The sequence below is a fragment of the Emiliania huxleyi genome (assembly GCF_000372725.1).
Source record: "Emiliania huxleyi CCMP1516 chromosome Unknown EMIHUscaffold_158, whole genome shotgun sequence".
In the NCBI taxonomy this organism is placed as follows: Eukaryota; Haptophyta; order Isochrysidales; family Noelaerhabdaceae; genus Emiliania; species Emiliania huxleyi.
Window position 1 is genome coordinate 214,795 of NW_005201004.1, and position 18,964 is coordinate 233,758.

General features: G+C 65.0%; 7 protein-coding genes across 7 annotated transcripts; 4 read left to right on the forward strand and 3 right to left on the reverse strand.

The window, feature by feature from the left end:
* Positions 1-200: 200 nt before the first annotated feature.
* On the forward strand, positions 201-785 carry EMIHUDRAFT_229794 (hypothetical protein; the record flags this gene model as incomplete). Its single annotated transcript, XM_005785801.1, has 1 exon — positions 201-785. One exon carries the CDS (start codon positions 201-203, stop codon positions 783-785), a length of 585 nt encoding a protein of 194 aa, XP_005785858.1.
* A 319-nt stretch (positions 786-1,104) lies between these two features.
* EMIHUDRAFT_111848 (hypothetical protein) lies at positions 1,105-5,991 on the reverse strand (the record flags this gene model as incomplete). The annotated part of the gene is made up of 12 exons (XM_005785802.1): positions 1,105-1,257; positions 1,382-1,630; positions 1,700-2,155; positions 2,337-2,418; positions 2,472-2,608; positions 2,713-2,859; positions 2,899-3,455; positions 3,710-4,399; positions 4,632-4,761; positions 4,941-5,010; positions 5,212-5,423; positions 5,512-5,991. 12 exons carry the CDS (start codon positions 5,989-5,991, stop codon positions 1,105-1,107), a joined length of 3,363 nt encoding a protein of 1,120 aa, XP_005785859.1.
* A 611-nt stretch (positions 5,992-6,602) lies between these two features.
* Positions 6,603-9,083, forward strand: EMIHUDRAFT_111849 (hypothetical protein; the record flags this gene model as incomplete). Its single annotated transcript, XM_005785803.1, has 1 exon — positions 6,603-9,083. The coding sequence occupies one exon, from the start codon at positions 6,603-6,605 to the stop codon at positions 9,081-9,083; it is 2,481 nt and encodes an 826-aa protein (XP_005785860.1).
* Positions 9,084-9,475: 392 nt separating this feature from the next.
* EMIHUDRAFT_229798 (hypothetical protein) lies at positions 9,476-9,725 on the forward strand (the record flags this gene model as incomplete). Its single annotated transcript, XM_005785804.1, has 2 exons — positions 9,476-9,594; positions 9,659-9,725. The coding sequence occupies 2 exons, from the start codon at positions 9,476-9,478 to the stop codon at positions 9,723-9,725; spliced, it is 186 nt and encodes a 61-aa protein (XP_005785861.1).
* A 623-nt stretch (positions 9,726-10,348) lies between these two features.
* Positions 10,349-11,242, reverse strand: EMIHUDRAFT_441618 (hypothetical protein). The gene has a single exon (XM_005785805.1). It carries the CDS (start codon positions 11,190-11,192, stop codon positions 10,575-10,577), a length of 618 nt encoding a protein of 205 aa, XP_005785862.1. The 5' UTR covers positions 11,193-11,242; the 3' UTR covers positions 10,349-10,574.
* Positions 11,243-13,635: 2,393 nt separating this feature from the next.
* Positions 13,636-14,259, reverse strand: EMIHUDRAFT_229800 (hypothetical protein; the record flags this gene model as incomplete). The annotated part of the gene is made up of 1 exon (XM_005785806.1): positions 13,636-14,259. The coding sequence occupies one exon, from the start codon at positions 14,257-14,259 to the stop codon at positions 13,636-13,638; it is 624 nt and encodes a 207-aa protein (XP_005785863.1).
* A 2,129-nt stretch (positions 14,260-16,388) lies between these two features.
* Positions 16,389-17,551, forward strand: EMIHUDRAFT_229802 (hypothetical protein; the record flags this gene model as incomplete). The annotated part of the gene is made up of 5 exons (XM_005785807.1): positions 16,389-16,414; positions 16,712-17,084; positions 17,234-17,333; positions 17,433-17,455; positions 17,525-17,551. The coding sequence occupies 5 exons, from the start codon at positions 16,389-16,391 to the stop codon at positions 17,549-17,551; spliced, it is 549 nt and encodes a 182-aa protein (XP_005785864.1).
* Between the last annotated feature and the right edge of the window lie 1,413 nt (positions 17,552-18,964).

An 18,964-nucleotide genomic window follows, 5' to 3' on the forward strand; every position in this document is an offset into this window, starting at 1 on the left:
GGACCCCAGGAATTGCGACTCGCCGCTTTCCTCCCGCTGTGATTCTGTGTGAGCTCTGTGTCTTGATTTGCCAACAACATACCTACAACGATTTCATGAGTGGCAGCAATGGGAGTCGCTTTCACGACACGAAAAGGGCGTGAACTGGCGCGCACACTCACCACCTAAATCATTTCGGTGTAGGGGGACCGCTCTCTGGCATGCTCAACCTGGCCACCAGCCTCGCTTTTAGCATTTTGTCGACTCGTTTTAGCACGCTCGGTGTTGAGCACAGCTCTCTTCGCTGTTCCCGCATCACAGCGGAGTCGCCGCCCATCGGCCGACTCAGCTCGCTGCTCACCGATCTCGGCTCCTCCGACTGGCAGCCCCTCCGCCCGCGCTCTTGTCTCGCAAACCCATGCTTCGCCTCGTCGCTGCTGACGAGCTTCAGCGTGAGCGAGGCGTGCCGGCGTGGCGTCTACGTGCCGTTCGGCATTGGGCCGACGGCTGTCCTTGCGTCCTCCGTGATCTACTGGTCCAACCCTATCAAGGAGAGCCTGCGCCGCACAGTCGACCTCTTCGCGGTGCGAGTCGGCATGGCGGTGCAGGTCCTCCTTGCGTGGCGATACTGCAGTGGGCGAGCTCTCCCGCTTATACTCGCCGGATACACTGCCGGCGGCGCCTGCTACGCGTGTGGTCGCATCCTGACCGTGCGAGGAGCGGTGCTCGCTGGTCACCGCGTGCACTGCGGGGTGCATGTCTTTGCAAACTTGGGCAACCTACTCATACTGCCATACGTCGTCTAGGCGCGGCTCACCCAGCTCCCAGGGTACGGTGAGGCTGAGGGGTGAGGCGAGCACCGAGCAGTGTGTGCACAGCGTGGAGTTGGACCAGTGACGCAGTCGTGTATCTCTCGTCCATGTCAGTGCGTGTGATCTGTGCGCGAGCACATGAGCCATGAGACTGTATTGCCGTCTATCCAATCACACAATTCGAAGTAACCCGTACGCTGACAACACCGCATCACATGCCAATGAATAAAACCACACAGAAACGAAAAGCGACATATAGTCACCGCCGGCCCGCGGCCGGGGCCGCGCCGGTAAAAAACGCTCGCTCCACCGCTCAATCGTCCGCATCTCCGCCCGCCCCGCCGCGCGAGCGCTTCTTCTCCTCGAGGCCCTGCTTCACGTACCGCTTCTTGCGCACCTGCTTGGTGGCCGCCGCCTTCTCGCCCTCCTCGCGCGCCGCCTTCTTGGCGTGCGCGGCGCGGCGCACCTACGGGACGCGTCCACGGCATGTCGGAGGCTCGTCCGGGACACGCCGTCCTTCTCGACGCGCCGCGGCGCGCCTCCATGGAGCGCTTGCGCTTGCGCTCGCGCTCGTTGTACATGGTGTGCACCTGCTGCATCAGCTTGGCCGCCGCGCGCTCCTCCGGCTCCGCCACGACGGCGCGCAGCGCCTTGAGCGACCCCTTGCGCGGCTTCTTCGCGGCGGAGGGAGCGTCGAGCTTCGGCTTGGACTTGTACGGCAGCGCGGCCTGCAGCGCCTTTGGCACGGCCAGCTTGTTGAAGCGGCGCGGCGCGCGCTCGATGGGCTTGTACAGCGAGTCCGCGTTGACGCGCGGCGCGGCGCCCAGCTCGGCGCGCACCTGCTCGCGGCGGGAGGTGGGAGTGTGAGTGAGGAGGCGCCGCTCGCGGCTTGAACTCGTCTCTTGAACTCGTCTCTCAGCTCGGCGCTGCGCCTCGGCGCCCGTGCGCATGCGCAGCCAGCCGCGCCCGTGCGGCGCGAGCAGGTTGGAGACGGGGTTGTACAGCGTCGGCAGCGGGACGGGCACCCAAGCCTTGAGCAGCACGAGGTCGGAGCGGAGCAGCTTGTCCTCGAAGGTTGCGCGGAACGTGCCGTCGTCGGCCTGCAGCGCGCGCTTGACCTGGCCGCGCACGCCCGAGACGGTGCGGAGGGCGGCGCCCTCGAACTTTGCAACCTCGAGCGCGGAGGTGAACATGTCCTTGATGAAGGCGGTGTTCTTGAAGACCTTGAACGGCGAGCCGACCAGCTTCAGCTTCTTGACCACCTTGAGGTTCGCCGCGACCTCGAGCACGACGCCCGTGGCGGAGATGCGGAAGCTCTTGCGTGCGTCCGTCTGGAAGCAGAGCACGCCCGTGTTTGGTGGCACCTGCAGCCGAGCCGGCGGGGCCCCCGCTCAGAGGAGAGTGGGGCGGGGGCGGGTGCAGCGTGGCCGTCGCGCGTGGCCGTCGCCGCGGCGTCCGCGCCTGCGGCCCGTGGAAGGCTGCGAGGCAGTGCATGTGCTCGGGCGTGTACTTGATGTGCCGCAGCCGCAAGTTTGGGTCCTGGACGTAGTAGAGCGGCAGGCTCTGGAAGCGGCGCCAGCCGACGGAGAAGGTGAGCGGGTCCTGCGACTTGAGCACCTTCTTGTGCCTACGCCGGGGCGGTTCGGAGGAGGCTCAGAGACAGCTCCTCTGCAGCACGACGTGGGAGCGACTCCTCGTTGCCAGCGGTGCTTCTTGACGCGCATCGAGACGAGGCCCAGCCGCTCCTCGCCCGATAGCAGCCCCCCGAGGACGAGCGGGAAGCGCGGCTCGAAATTGCGCGGCAACTCGCACGGCACCTGACGCACGCGCCGTGGACTAGTCAAGGACGGGTCGTGGACGTGTCCGTGGACGTGTCCACCCGGAGGAGGTGGCGAGGCGCCTGCGTGAGCACCACGCGCACGTACGAGCCCGGCGCGTAGCCCTGCACCGCCGCGCGCTCGTCCGGAGGCAGCGAGGCGAGCGACTCAGTCAGCTCTCGGTTCCTCCTCCGCTGCTCCGCCTGCTGCCTGCGCTGCTCGACGATCCACGGGTCCTCCTCGAAGAGCTCCTGTTCACAGCTGCAGGTGTGAAGAGAGTCTCTTCACACCACCATGCCCGCCTCCTCCTCGAAGAGCTCCTGCCCGGGCCGCAGCGCAGACGTGCCGCTGCGGCCACGGCCGCCGCCGCCGCCGCCGCCGCCCTCCTCCTCCTCCTCGCCCTCCTCGCCCTCCTCGCCCTCCTCGCCCTCCTCACCCCCGCCCTCTGCGTCGCCGTCGTCGTACCCCGAATCGAATCGAACCTTCTTCTGAAGCTTGCGCTGCCGGCGCGCCTCCGCCTCGGCCGCTTCCGCCGCCTCCGGGTCGTCGTCCTCGCCGTCGCCGCCCCCCTCGCCCGCCACCTCGCCAGTCTCGAGGTCCTCAAACCCGCCCTCGTCCGACCCGCACTCGCTGCCTCCCCCGTCGGCGTCGGCGCCACCGCCGGCTCTCGCGCCCCAGTCGCCCGTGACGAAACGGTCAATCACGCTCTCGCGCTGCTCCGGCCCGGTCCAGTCGCGGCGCGGCGCGCGGCGCTGCGGCGGCCGCGAGCAGTCGAGCGCGGCCGCGTCGTGCTCGAACCCTTCCCAGAGCGGGTTGAGCGGCCCGAGCGAGCCGAGCGAACCGACGCCTACGGGACGCGTCCGGGACGGGTCAGGGGCGCGTGCCGCGGTGCGAGGGGCGCGTCGGGGACGTGTCGGCCGCGCGAGTCGAGGCCTCCGCCGGAGCCGCCGGAGCCCTGCCGGGCGGGACGGCGAGCGCGCTGCGCCTCCCGTGCCGCGAGAGTCCCCTTGGGGAGCAGGAGCTCCTCCTCCTCCTCCCCCTCCTCCTCGCCCTCGCCAGCTGCCGCAGCGGAGGCCTCGCCGCCTCGCACCGCCCCCGCACCGCCGCCTCCGTACACGAGCTTGCCCCAATCGGTCCTCCGCGCCGCGTGCGCCGCCGCCGCCCGCTCGGCGAGGCCAAGCTTCCACTCCGCCCCCTCCTCCTCCTCCTCCTCCTCGCCCTCCTCCTCGCCGCTGTCGCTGCCGCCCTCCTCGCCGCTGCCCTCCCCTCCCTCCTCCTCCTCGTCGTCGTCGTCGTCGTCGTCGTCGTCGTCTTCGCTGCCCTCCTCCGCCAGGCCCCCCTCGCCGTCGCCAGCGTCGCCACCCTCCCACATCGACCCCTCGGCGCCAGACTCGTACGCGAGCGCCCGTGCGCGGCCCAGCCCAGCCGGCAGCCCAGCCGGACCGGCCGCGTCATCTCCGAACTGGACCGGCCTGCGCACGCGACCGCCGCCCTGGCCCTCGCCCCCGCCCCCGCCGCCCTCGATCGCCGCCCCTCCCGCGAAGAGCTGCAGGCTCGCCCCTCGCAGCTGCTCGTCGAGGCCGGCCGCCTCCCCAACCCGCTGCAGCCCTTTGACCATCGCCACGTCCTCGCCGCCAACCTCGCCGCCCTCCTCGCCGCCGCCGTCGCCGCCGCCCTCGCCCTCGCCGCCCTCGTCCTCGCCCTCGCCCGCCACCCCCTTGCCCTGCGAGAAGCGGATCGCGCTGTCCGGGATGTTGACGTACACCGCGTCGCGGTCGTACGTCAGATCGCCTAGGCCGCACCAGACACCGGCGAGTCGAGGGGGCGCCCGCCTCCAGCCTCGCGCCGCCGCACTCCGAGGCTGCTGCCCAGGTTGGACATCGGCGCGTACAGCCGCTTGTCCTTGGAGTCGAGCCGGCGGCGGGTGGTGCGGTCGGGAGGAGCGCACGGGTCGTCGAGCGCACTCACCTCGGACATGGCGAAGTCTCCGACCCCGGGGAGGTGGACGCGCATGCCTGCTCACGGCCCGAGGGGGGTGTGGGGGCGTGGGGAGACGCTGTGCACAGCTCGAGGGCGGGAGGTCGCGAGCCTGGGAGGAGGAAGGTGCCTCGCACCCAGCCGTACATGCTCACCGTCCGCTCGACGAGCTCGTCCTGTCGGCGGGGTGGATGGCGCGGGTTGGATGGCGCACCAGTCAGGAATCGCATCCGCTCGGTGGCGGCCCCCGCTCGGCGAACACTATCGGCGAACACGATCGGCGGATCTGCCTCGCGAGAGCGGGAACCTACTCCTCTCGGTCCTCATCTCGTCCCATCTCGGCTACTCCGGACACCCTCGCAAGGGCGGCCGGCTCGGTGACGTCCTCGAACCGGTCGGCGAGGACGAAGGGGTGGGTGTTGCGCCTGCGTGGGGGTGGTGGGGTTGGGGTGTGGGGTCGGAGGCGCGGAGGCGGAGGGGCAGCGAGAGGGGCGTGAGGAGGGAGAGGAGGGAGAGGCGTGAGGAGGGTGAGGCGTGAGACGAGGGAGAGGAGGAGAGGCGCGTGGCGCGTGGCGTGTGGCGGCTAGCGGGTGGCGTGTGGAGCGCGCCAGATGAGCGGGCGGAACTTGATCACCGCGAGGAAGCGGGCGAGGTTGGTGATCTCGGCCTTTGGGTAGCGGCCGTGCTTGAGCCCCGACAGGTAGAAGAGCTTCGCGCCGTCGTAGATGTCCGTCCAGAACCGGTGCTTGAGCGTCTTTTTGGCGCGGCGCAGCGCCGCGGCGTTGGTGAAGGAGTCGAGGTGCGTGAGCACGCCCATCACGCGCGGGAAGCCGTGGACCTGGCACATGTTGAGGAACTCGAAGGTCTCCATCTCGAACCCGTACGCGCCGTCCACCACCAGCAGGACAAGGTCCGCCACCTGACACACGGAGGCGACAGCTCAGCGGCCGGCGGCCGGCGGCTATGGCGGCGGCGGCGGCGGCGGCCGTCGCCTTGGCGAGATCGCACATCGCGTTGAGGTCGTTTGGGCACTCTATGAGCGTGACGCGGCGGGACTTGCCTGTCACCACCGTCACCGGCCCGTGCGTCTCCTTGAGGTTTTGCTTGGTCCAGTGCTTGACGAGCGAGCGGATCACGGTCGACTTTCCGACGCCGGCGGGACCGACGACGGCGACGACGATGGGAGGCTGCACCGCCACCTCGACCGCTCGGTCAGTGAGCGCCACGTGGTACTGCCGCTCCTGCTTCTCGAGCGCGCGGTGCGCCGAGCGCTGCATGGCCTTTGGGCCCGACGCCGCCTTGAAGGCTCGCGGGTTGTTGCGAGCGTTGCCCTTGCCGCGCGAGGCCGTGCGAGCGGCGGCGCCCTTTTTGGCTTTGGCGCCCTTGGTGGGCATCTTCTTGGCCATGGCGAGGCGGCCACGCAGAGGCAGCGAGGCAGCGACCCCGCAGCGAAAGCAAGGCTGCCCTCGTGCCGCGACCACCACTCCCTCGAAGAGTTCTTTTCTTTCTATTACGGTACAGTAGAGCCTGGCTTTTCCTCACCTTGCCGTCCTCCCATCCCTCCCTTGCTTGTCTGTTTTCTTTCTTTCTTTTACTGGGCACGGGACTGGCGCGCACTGGCACTAACACAGGTGCTACACCACCAAAAAGAGAATTCCCGGTGTCGTGCAAAAAGAGAATCTCACATGGGAAGCGATCCCACGACAGCGACTGTGGGGATTATATGATCCGTACATGAAGGGTGGAGGGGCCGTCCGCGGAGCTAGGCGCGCGTAAGCCGTTTGTGGCTTGTTCTTGACCCAATTGGCACGCTCGGTCAGGGGAGTTGACCCAGCCAGTTGGTACGCATCTTGCGCGCCTCAAAAAAACTTTAATTTTATCGTACAATGGAAGAAACTTGTTTCTGTAAGGTACCCACTCTCTCCCCTTGGCGGTGCTGGCAGTTGAAATCCGGTTCACTCGCCCGGGGCACTAATCCACAACCGCTGCCGTACGTCCGGTTCACTCTCGGGGCACAATGCTGCCCTGTGGATGCGAGCACTTCTGCTGCGGCATTTGCGAGCACGCGGCTCGCGCAGGGCGCCCGCGCCTCTTCACGCGCGAGAGCGCGGCGCAGTGGGACCCCCCGAACCTCACCGACTACCGTGGCGCTGACAAGCTCGAGGCCCGCAACGGCGACAGCGGCGAGCCAACAATGTGGTTCTGGCAGATGACAGGTACGCGCTGGCCGGCACACGACAAAAGGGAGAGCCGCACGACCTTTAACACGGCCACGAAGGCTTGGCGTCGCCTGACCGCCTCCCAGGAGGAGCGGTCAGCAGAGACTGCGGCTCGCTACGATCGAGAAGATGCCAGGCTGGAGCTGGAGGCAGCAGAGGAGCTGCGCGTGGTTGAGGAGGAGCAGCGCGTGCTCGAGGAGAAGTGCAAGCAGGAGGCGCGCGAGCAGCAGCAGCAGCAGCGACGGCGCCGGGCCGAGGAGGCGGCCTCGCGCGTGCACGCCGCACGCAATCGTGTGCGCGAGCTGCCGATGCGCCCACGTGATGCGTCGCCGCGGATCGCGCTGCTGGCCGCGCTGCGGGGCGTCACAGGGAACCGCCTGTGCGACTGGGCGTGGGTCGAATCGGATCCGATCGGATCGAGCCGCGTCCGTTATTCGGTGAGGGACTCATCGCCCCGGCTCGAGCTGCCTCTCGACGAGCCCGACGAGATGATGGCGCGGATCGTTGCCGCGTCGGGCAGCGACGAGCGGCCGCCGTGGGCAGACTGGTGGCCGTCGCCGAGCGAACTGGTCGGCAATCCGCTGCTGGCGGAGAGGGCTCGCGCCTGGAGCCTGGAGAGAGGGCGCTCGCCAGAGCCGGAGCCGCGCGCGACGACGTGGGCGCTGCAGCAGGTGATCGCCGCGCGACGCGGGTGGGATGGCACGTGGAGCGGCATGCACGTGAGCGGCGGCGAGGAGACGGAGAGGAATGCTTTCCGCTGGCGGCGTGACACGCTGCGGCTGCGCTTCATCGAGTGCTGCCTGGCTCCCACCGCGCTGCCCGCACTGCTCGACGAGCCGGACTTGCCCGACTCGCTGTGGGAAGCGGAGCCGGGCTCGATCAACGACGAGGAGCTGGCGATGCTGGAGCGATGGGAGCGGGTGGATATGCACAACGAGCTGCTGCGCGAGTACTCCTTCTGCTACAAGCTCTTCTTCACTGCATCAGCAGCGGCGGCTGCGTCGTTGCCACCGCTCGCCCCGGGTGCGCATGCGTGGGCGGCATCAGTGCTGCGGCAGGCCGCGTGCGGAGAGCGCGAGCCGCTCAAGCTGGTGGGTGGCAAGTGGGCCTGCGACGTGCATGTCTCGTCCAACTTGAAGCTCGCGCTCGAGCCGCTGCCGCCGCGGTTCACCTACCCGGTGGCGACGCTCCCCGCTGCGATCGCCGCCATCGGCGAGGCGTGCAACCGCAACCGGTGGAGCTCGTGGCCGCCGCGCAGCCACTGCGAGTCGGAGCTGCCGCCGGCGCCGTGCGTGCAGGAGCTCTCGCGCTACTTTCAGGGCTCGTTCACCGCGGCGAGTACCGGCATCTGGGACAAGTCCAAGCTCTTCCCCGCCTCCTTCGACTTCCACGGCGGCTATCCGCAGCGACATCCCGCCCGTGCGGTGCCGACGCACCTGCCGCAGCCTGAGCACCGCACCGTCAGCCGCGTGAGCCTCAACCTCTCGGTGTTCCTGCGCACGCGAGGCTCGCACTGCCGTGCCGATTGCGGCGAGATCGTTGGCGGCTCGTTTGCCGACGATAACTTCCCTTCTACGCACCCACCATACCCACCAATCGAGCCGCGCTACCACTCGAAAGATGAGATGCAGCGCTTCTACTCGGCGGCGTTGCGCGGCATGCAGTGTGATTGCCAAGGGAGACTCGCGACGCCCGACGATCCCGGAGCATACGCGCGTCATTCTTTCCGTGCGAGAGCCGCGCGAGTGCCGCCCGAGCCGCGCCCTCCTCTGCGCCGCTGCTCGCTCGAGTGCTGCCGGTGCGACGACGTGCAGCATGAGCTGCCTCCAGCGAGCGCAGATGCTGGAGTGGCTGCGGTTGCCAACTACATTGCTGCGCGGAGAGCGGAGCTGCAGAGACGAAAAGCAGAGATCGCCGAGGAGAAGCGGAAGCAGGAGCAGGACCAGAAGCGGAAGCAGGCTGCGGCGGATGCGCGGAAGCGAAAGCGCGAGCGCGAGGACGAGCTGATTCGGCTACAGCTCGAAGAGAGGCACGAGCGGCTGCGAGAGAAAGAGCGAGCGAGGCTGCGCGCGAGATACGGAGATGCATGGAGCGAGGGCGCTCCCGAGGTGCCCTGTGCTGTCGCTCTGTCCGTGGAGAGGGAGGGGGAGGGCTCTATCGAAGGGCGTAGCTGCGGACCGAGTTCCGGGCCCGCAGAGGAGCCTTGCTCGGAGGGGCCTCTCTACGCTCTCGGCCTCCCTCCTGGGTTTGACGACAGCGTGGTGCCTAGTGCTTGCTGAGCAGATACTACGCTATGTGGTACTGTGGAAACTTAAATTTCCTCCATTGTACCCATGCGGAGCCTTTTATTTGCTCGCGAAACACTCGTGTATGTTCTTGCACGTGTGCAAGATTGGGCCTCTTCTGCCGCAGTCCCTTTGATGGGCGGCCCCTGGGTGGGGGCCACCTCGAACCCCCTAGCCAGGGCTTCGAGTGGAGGGTGCCCCGGATTCACCTATCCGTCGCGCCCCGGTACCTTCATTAGAACTGATCACGTTGCGCAAGCAGCCGTCCCTTCGCCGACTGGACGGCGTGCGCTACGCTGTCGCTCTGTCGTGCACAGTTCTCGTGCTTCGTTGTGACGCGGGAGTAAGGTCGAGAGGCAGCCCTCGACGAGACGACCTTCGCCGCGATGCCGGACCTCGCCGCCGCCGAGCTCAGCATTCCGGCCGAGCAGATCCCCGATCCCGCAAAGCCACTGGTGGTTCCCGTCGACACCACAGTGGTGTCCTCTGAGCTCCTCTACTCGGGGTTTCATTCCACTGGCCGACAGTGGGCAATCCAGCCCTACTCAACCTCGCCGCTCCTCCTCCAGGGATGCAAGCGTCGTGGGTCCAGATTCCTCAGTGGGGGCCGCCATTAGTGGCTCCTCCCGTTTGTAGAGCTGGAACCCGCTACAGCCCCGTACTTTGAGAGACTCAGTGTCCTGCAGCTGTCCATCTCAGCCGCGTCGTGGCGCCGCGTCCTCGGTGCTTTGGCTGACCTCGGTGTGTTCGGCGCAGTGCATATACACATATGTGGATGAGGACGCATTCCGGACGGCTTGCGCCCAGGCACTTCTCTCCCGTCAAATCCCCGTGCCCGAGCTCTTCTTGCAGTGGGGCGATTTGGGACCATCCGAGGCGGTCGCACCCTTGGGGCCAGCTCCGTATGACCGTATCTGCGGAGGCAAAGACCGTCGACTTCCTGCAGTACGTGTCGGTCGCGTCTCTTTGTGACCCTAGCTACGGCCGACGTCCCGTTCGCGCCCCTGTCTGACCTGACCCGCTGCCTGGGACCCGTCTTCACTGCGGTGGTCCGCGCGGGCACCGATCCCCATGGCGCATGGGGAGCGTCGTCGTGGGCCGGGGCAGTGATGAGAGGGCGAAAGGGTGCAATTCTCTGTGTTTCTCGTGTTTCGAGCGCATGCTCGAAAGAAAAAACCGCGCGGAGAAGTGAATCGACCAACACAGCCGGCCCGCCAGGGGCTGCCGTATTTCTGATTTTTTGTGTTATTTGTTTGTTTGCGGAGCGAGGCAGATATGTGCAATACACAAAATAACTTAAAAGTGTGCGTCCCGCAAGGAGAGCTCTACGACCTCCCCCGCGGCTCCCCACTGACAGCTCCATGCACCCAGCCCCATGCAATTCACTCCCCCTCACATGATGATTAATGCGCACATGGCGGAGACGTGTGGTTGCGACCAGACCGCGCTCCCAGGCGCGGCGCCGCCGGCGACGCCAACAAGCGATTACCAAGTGCCAGGTCCCTGGTAGCAGACGTCAAACTTGATGTCGTCGATCGACGGATGCGTGAGGGTCTTGCATTCGCCGGGGGCCAACGAGATGTCTGTGCCAATCTCGCACTGCGTCTCGCCCTGGTCGCAGGCGCCGTAGCCGATGTGCAGGACGTCAAAGGAAGCCAGCAGCGACTTCATGATCCGCAGGTAGGGCACGGTGTAGCCCTGGTGCAGCGGGCAGCCGCGCAGCCGCAGGAAACCCACATCGTTGTGGGCGGTCTCTCCATCCAGCTCAAGGGTCAGGTGGCAGGTGCCGTCCTCACAAAAGTGGAACGTCTCCGAGTCGCCCGCCGCAGAGTTGACGTAGAATGGGCGGATGTGCTCCTTGCCGGTGGAGCCACAGCCAGTATTGGACGGGGTCACGGTCAGCTTGATGTGGTCGCGGAGGTGAGGGTCAAAGTACAGCGGGTTCGACTCGTAGGCCCCGACGGCGTCGTTCGAGAGGCCCGCTGGGATCGAAGCCAGCGCCTCGCCGGTCGTGATGGGCTGGGTGACGCCGGCGTGCGACGTGTCTGCGCTTGTCTTGGCGACGGGCGCGGCGGTAGCAGCGTAGATGAGGCAGAGGACCATGGAGGCAGAGGTAGAAAAGGATCGAGAGAGTTTCGACCTCAAGGTGGTCGGCCAACCCAGCTTCTCCTTGACAAAAAAAGATACGCTGTCCGCTCCTCGGCCCTGGGTGTGGGAATGCAGAGCGTGCAAAGCGGCTAGGGATGAGGCCACAAAAGAGGCGCGCGAGGCAAGGAGGAGACGCGGGGAACTGAAAGACTGGGACGACTGGAAACAAGAAGACAGTGAGCCACCACAGGCGTCGTTGGCGCACATACTGAGCGGCAGCTGCGCTGGAAATAAGGAAGAGGCGCGTCACTTCATGCGGAAGCTCGACAAACACACAGCGAGGGCGACAGCAAGAGTTGAACGGGAGGCGCCGGACTCAAAAGACACCGCCACATTCCTGAGACGAGCGAGGGCAGCCTCCTTAAAGGCGAAAGGGTCTAGATTTGGAGCGCTCGCCGAAGAGGAGTACGACAAAATAGCGCCCGTGATTGCCTGCACGCTACCCGCACTCACGGACTCCATACCCGAAAGAAAGAGAAGGGAGCTCGCGGGAGAGGTGACGAGTGAACTACAGGTAGTGGGGAAGGCAGCCTCGATTGCCATACAGACATGGGTGCGAAACAACGACAAGACCAGGGCACGGGCAGAGGAACGAGAGAAGAATATAGGGTGGATAAAGCGCCTGTTCACGGCATGGAGGGTGAGCCACGCCGAACGTACCGAGCGGAGAGCCGAGCGGAAGGAGGACGGGGAAGATGACTCCGAGGAGGACGAACCAGTGGAAATCCAGTTGTCAGATGTCACGATGCATCCGAAGGGGACCCCAGCGCCGGCATCATCCGTAGAGGCACGAGTGTTCGAAGAGAGAGTGGACCTGAGCAACAACATGACTTGGAGGCAAATGATCGGAGTGGGAGTCAGAAATGTGGTCCTTGCGCGAGGGGAGCTCGATAGACTCGAGGGGCCAGGATACGCCGCGAGGAGGACGGAGTTGCGCCGAAAGGCGAAAGAAGCCGCGAGAACAAGGGACCGGCAGGCGGCGGCGTCACAGGACGAGGCAGAAGAGAACGACGCGACAGAGGAGGAAATGACAAGGGAGAGAACGACGAGAGTGGGACGACCGCGAGGTGGCATGAAGATTGCAGCGAGAATCGGCGAGAGACTGCGAAGAGAGATAGGAAGAGGCAGACTCCCTAGGGTGGGCGACGGCTAGCGCACCACACACCTCTCCTTAAAATCCCTGTGTGGTGGCGGCGCGCCGTCCTCCCATCCCTCCCTTGGGTTGTCTGTTTTCTTTCTTTCTTTTTTGGGTGTGAGGTTGCCGACTGCACTCCAAGTTTTAAAAACCGAACAGGCAAGGCCAAGGGAGAGAAAGAAATCGTAAAGAAATCGTAAATCGCAGAACTCTCTCTCGCAACAACACTTGCACGTACGTACAACCCCCTCTCCCTTCTCTCTCGCTTGCTTGTAACATACTTGTGGGTTGTTAGGCATTGTGGGGTTGGCACTCCCATCGACCCTGCCTCATGAGGGTCATGACCTCCTGCGGTCTCTGAGATGGACACCAGTGGGTGTGGGACCACAGCCAGGATACACTCGAAGGCTGGGTAAGCAGTAGAGGTCGACGCGTCCCACATGGTATGTGTCGCTGTCGGCACGCTGTCGACAGGACGTCGAGCGACACCGGTGGCAGTGCCACCCAGGAGTGGTCGGGCGGTCTCCCGTCATGAGAGAGCCACCATGTGATCCGTATGATGGTTCCTGACAACCGCCTCAGTCAACTTTCGTCACAGTTCCCGCTCTGAGAGGAGCTGCGGGTCAGTTCGACAGCTGGAGCTGTGTCGCCGGCGTGCGGCGGCCTGCCTCCGGAGGTGCCTCTGAGGTGGACATTTTTTGGTCACCGCGAGAGAACGCGTTCGAATTTTCACTCCGGAACTTCAACTGAGCACGCGCACCGGCCAGGGCTACAATAGTGCCAGTGAGGCGGAGGCGCGAGTCGGAAGGCCGCGACCGTCAAGAGAAGCCTTACTGCGGTCGCCACGCCCGCGCACTTGAGCCAGCTAGTGTTCCCTTCGTTTTCCTACAATCGCTGTGAACCCAGCCACGTAGAGAGAGAGAGCATCAGCAACCATGATGCATGTCGTAGAGCGGGGAGGGTGCAGGAGAGAGAGGGGCGCTTTAGTAAGCGTTGATTTGCATGACAGTACGATTGACCACTGTTACACAGTCTCGAACAGCAGTCGATCGATAGAGGCCTCTCGCAGTCGCACGCACACCCAAACGTCTCACACTCCTACCCAACCGTTTTGTGGCTCCAGCACTCCACATACGTCAGTCTCACCACTGATGCCTCGGCACGGTATCGCGGCGAGTCGCTGCCGCGCACGACGCGCGCGTCTCCCTCAAACGCCATCGCACACACGTATCACGGTTGTCCGACAGTGCCAGCAGCGCGGCCTCAGCTCGCGACAAAGGGCGGCTGTTTGGAGCTCGTCCACCCCGCCGCCGGGCCCGTCCGGTTGTGCACAAGAGGCGGCGCGTCCTTGGTGGACGTCTTGCCGGCCGGGTGGTTTGGCGTGTAGGACGGGTTCGGACCCAGGCGCGGGGAAAAGTCGACCGCCCAGCCCCCGCAGTGATTGACCTGCACGAGCGGCGACCACCACTCGCCCGGGTGCGCTGGGTCGCCAGCGCCGCCCTGCGACGGCGGCGGACCGCTCCAGTGCAGCGGCTCCTGGCACGGCTCGCAATACGTCCACCAGAAGCGGACGACCGGGTCGGCGGCGACGCGCGCCATGTCGGCGTCAAAGTCTGTGCCGACGTAGATGAACTGATGGAACATCATGTTCGTGGTGGGATGAAACCACACGACGAAGTCGCGCATGTTGCTCGCATACATTCTCGCCATCACCTCCTCCCACGTTTTGTCGTGCAGCTGCTGGTACTGCTCGATCAGCTCGGGCCGGGCGCGAATCATGCCAGCGTGGTACGTGCCTCCCCGCAAGCGTCGCCGCCGAAGCCGATCGAGGATCGCAAAGGCGGCAGCGCCGGCGGCGGCGCCGAGGAGGAGTGAGCGGCACTCCATACACACGTTTTGAACTTTCGGCGAGGTCGTTGTCAGAGAGAGTTGTTGTTGTTGTCGTCGTCACAGCAACCGCTGGCGAGGGAGTCGTCGAGAAGCTGCCTCCAGGGTTCCGGCTCCTACCCAGATAGGGGGTCTGCCGGCTGGCCCCTCCCAGATAGGTAGGTAGGTTGGTCTTGTTTGGCCCAAAAGGGCCCTGCAATAGGTAGGTACCGCCTCTTTTCATCTTTTTTCGCTTCGCTGCGCGGCCTGGGGATAGGTAGGTAGGTAGGGCGTTTTGGCGCGAGTCAGTCCCAACAGACCCCCTATCCGGGTAGGAGCCGGAACCCAGGGCCGCCTCAAGGGCAACGCAGGTCGATTTCTTTTTCACTATTTCACTTTTGGTTATAGCAGATCAAGGCATTACGTGTGAGTGTTAGAGTTGTTTGGTATTGCTAAAAATGATCTCTCAGAGCTCACACAAATCACAGGTGGACTGTGTGACTCCTCGGTTTCTGGCGACTCTTGACGTAGTCGGTCGGTAATAAATAAATAAATAAAATGCTTTGCCAAGAACAGACCTAAAAACAAAATAAAACGGACACATAAATAAATAAATACAACGGACATCCCAAGCTAGGGCTGGGTCGAGGACAGACACGTCCCCACCTTTGCAGGATTTTGCAAAAGCGAGGGGGGAGGGCGCATCGCCGCGCGGAGAGGGCTGGGCACAGGGCACAGGGATCTCTCTCGTATAGGATATGCACTCGGCGGCACGAGGGCGGAAGGCTGCGGACACAAAGAAAGAAAGAAAACAGACAACCCAAGGCGCAAGGGAGGGATGGCGCGGATGGGAGGACGGCACGCCGCCACCACACAGGGATTTTAAGGAGAGGAGTGTGGTGCTAGCCGTCGCCCACCCTAGGGAGTCTGCCTCTTCCTATCTCTCTTCGCAGTGTCTCTCGCCGCTTCTCGCTGCGGAAAAAGAAAGAAAGAAAACAGACAACCCAAGGGAGGGATGGGAGGACTGCGGACACACCAAACAAGAACCGCCGAAGTTTTTCGGCGAGCACTACGGTGCTCGCGGATTCGACTGTCCCCCCGATCGTGCCCACCTCCATGAGGACGACGGCGCCTTCTAAAGGTCCGTCGCAGGCTGTGCCTCTTTTGGTACCTGTGTCGAACCTGTGTGCTGTGCGAGAGAGTTCTTGGAGCACTTGGAGTGCAGTTATTAACCTCACATCCAGGGCCGGGGAGCTAAGAAGCGCACCCAGCGGGCCGGATGATCGGTGTCGGGTTACGGGCTAGAGAGCCCTAGCCCCGGGGGTGCGCGTTCGCAGGGCCATAACACGGGTCTCCGAGGGTTGGCTCCGTGTACCGGGTTTCCCCTTAACTGCAGAACGCCGCCCCTCTACTCGGAGCTAAAGAATACTCTCCGAGGGATAGTACCGCGCTCTGGGTTTCCCCTAGCAGCAGAACGCCCCCTCTACTCGGAGCTAGTGGACACGACACTAGCTAGTGATACGAGAATACATACCGCCCCCACGCAACTACTCGAAGATAATACGAGAATACGCAGCTGCGAGACGCCTATAAAGAAACAGCGAGGTAAAGTTCGGCGGCTATGATAAACCGAAAGTTGTCGTAAAACGCGGGCAAAAGCAAAGCAGAGGGCGGGCGCTTTCTGCCGCAGCGATGCCCGCAGCCTGTCGAGCAGCTTCCGCGGCGCACATGCGCCGCGGGGTTGAACGACAGCCGCGCCTCTCGAGCCACCCGTGCCACGCGCGGCGACGCGCACCCTGCGCGCCAGTCGGCGCACTGGCAGTACTGCACTAGCCAGCACGGCGTGGAGCAATGCATCCAGGGCATTGTGTTGGGCGCCAGCCAGCATGCCTCAGCACAGAGCAAGAGCGCATGCTGCGCACCCTGGCGCAGCACCAGCTCGCCTCCAATCAGGCACTCTCACCACTGCACAGCCGCCCACGAGCGCCCGCAGCTGCACTGCTCAACGCTCAAGCTCAGGAGCCTCCCCTTGTTGTCGCAGCTTTGTGCAGTGCAGCGTGCAAGCAGCGCAGCGCCAGGCAGACCCGTGGAACGCCCGGGCGGCTGTGGGACGGAGGCCCGCCGAGCGAGTGCGAGCCGCATTGGCGGCCATGTCTCCCGCAGCCGCGAGCGAGCGGTGCAAAGAGGCAGCGTCGCGCATGCTTTTCCGTAACGGATTTTCGAGTTCGATTTGTTGAATTCTTTACTCGCGCCCACCAATTGCCACATGTATACATATGGGACTGGCGCTCCCCTTCGCGCTCAGCTCTCTCGCGCTCAAGCTGCCTGCCGCCCCGCCTACCGGCGCCGTCGTCGGCCGCGCCCTCGCCGTCGCCGGACCGCTCGCCGCGCCGTCCGCGGTGCACGCCTCGACGGCGGCCGCCGCCTCAACCCTCGCGCTCGCCGAGATCGACTGGTCGTACGAGCTGAACAGACCGCCGATTATTCTGTCGCCCTTCGAGGTGACGCCGGTCGGCTGGACGCTCGCCGCGCTCTACGTCGGCTGGTTCTCCTGGTCCATCTTCCGGCCGCAGTCCGAGGCCGAGGCGGCGGCGTGGGAGAAGCAGGAGGCGGCGGCGTCCGAGATGGCGGCCGCAGCGGGCGCCTTCCTGCGCGAGGCGTCTGCCGAGGAGGGGGCGACGACGAGCGCCTCGGGCCTCGTCTTCAAGAGCCATGCCGAGGGCGAAGGCGCTTGCCCGACGATGGAGGACACGGTGGTTGTGCAGTACAAGGGCTCGCTCGCCGACGGCACCGTCTTCGACTCGTCGTACGACCGCGAAAAGCCGACCGAGTTCAAGCTCAAGCAAGTGATCAAGGGGTGGGGCGAGGGGCTGCAGCGCATGCGGCCCGGCGGGAAGGCGGCGCTTCCTAGACACTTCCTACGCCGCCTCTGGCTCACACCTCCGGAACAGGCGACGCTCACCGCCCCAGATTACCCGAGATTACCCGAGATTAGGCGACGCTCACCATCCCGGCAGACCTCGCCTACGGACCGATGGGCGCGCCACCAACCATCCCGGGCAACGCCGCGCTGCGCTTCGAGGCGCGCCGCGGCAGTCCTGCCACCCCCGCCTTGCCCCCGACCACTCCCCTCCCCCCGGGGGCCACGTCTCGTGCGCTGTCACATCGGGCCGCTCCTCGGTCGCACGTGCGAGGGGCGGAGGCGTCGCGGCGTCGGGTCCCCTCCCTGGAGCCCCCCCCCCCCCCCCCCCTCCCCCCCTTCAAGGTCGAGCTGCTCGAGGTCAAGGAGAAGTCGGGCTTCTCCCTCTTTTAGCGCGCCGCGAGCTCGCCCCCCTCCTCCTTCCCGCCCACCCCGCCTCCCCGCCTCCCTCGGCGCTCTGCCTCGCCGCGTGCCTTCAGCCTACCTCCCGGCCCACTGCCCGAGGACAGGGCGGAGGAGTCTGCGCGGCACAGCCCGGCGGCGGCGGCCGGCGGGGAGAAACTCGCGAGCGCAACCGCTAGGGTCAGGCTCGCGGGCGGGCGGGCGACGCCCGCGGCCACGACGGCGAGAGTTGCCGAGCTCCCGTCCTCGTCGCCTGCGTGGGGTGGGCGCGTTGCCGTTTATCGACCGTTTAGCGTATTATTGATTCTCTTGTATCTCTTGACTCTCTGGTAGAACGGGTATACGAGATTCGAGAGATGTATGTAGGGAGTATTCGCAAAGAGGAGCCCCGCGCACGCACGACTCCGCAGGAGAAACCCCTCCCGCCCGTGCTTGCGCCAGCGCAGCCTCCTCCTCACAGAAAGACTGCGGCCGCCACAGCAACTGAGCGTCTCGCTGGGCGCGGACGGGGACGATAGATGCGAGAACCGAGATCAACAAGACAGTACGAACGTCAGGGGCGGCGACCCCCCCATCTTAAGATGATATGCGCATCTTGAGATAATATGCATCCTAGATGCGCCCTACTTGGACTGCACACTATCTTGCCTATGCTCGAGCATCTCCAGATGCTGAATCCTGAAAGGCTAGTTCCAATTCACTCTCACTGACACGCTAATCTTGAAAACGCGTCCAACGGAGCTCCGTGTTGCTCCCAGCGGAATCCCCCGCGCTTCCTGCGGCCATGGCCGATGATACTAGTATGAGAGGTCATCTGGCTACCGCGAGAGCGACCCAACTCGTCAACATCGTCCGATGATGGTGCCTCAAAGTCAGCCTCCGGAGGCTATCGTGGGGTCGAGCCGGCGGTAGCCGTGACATGTGGTTCCACCACCCCTCGCAGGCTTTGCCTCTGACCGCCACCGTTCCCAGGCTGCCTAATGGGATGGAAAGGAAGGCTGGGCGAGCGTATAGAAGCGTGCTCGACCTCGTCGTGGCAACCTGCACGGCAGCGCTGGTAGGCGGATGAGCGTCGTGCCACCTGACCCAAGACGGGTCGCAGGCGTCGTACCGAGCGTGTCGAGACCGTGTCCTGATGTGATCTGCACGGGTGAGTCACGTCGGCGTCAAAGGAGCGACGTGCGACCTGTCAGAGCTTGATCTCCGATCTCAGCGGCGTCGAGTCGTCTCCGGCGCGCGACAAAGGTACATACCCAGGACGCCAGAGGGCCAGCTTGCGATCGACGATTTAGCTCTGACAGGTCGCCCGTCGCTCGTTTGACGCCGACGTGACTCACCCGTGCAGATCACATCAGGACACGGTCTCGACACGCTCGGTACGACGCCTGCGACCCGTCTTGGGTC

What these genes read in the sequence shown, in the direction of transcription:
- EMIHUDRAFT_441618 (XM_005785805.1), bottom strand. Translation starts at nt 11,192, where the DNA reads ATGGTCCTCTGCCTCATCTACGCTGCTACCGCCGCGCCCGTCGCCAAG.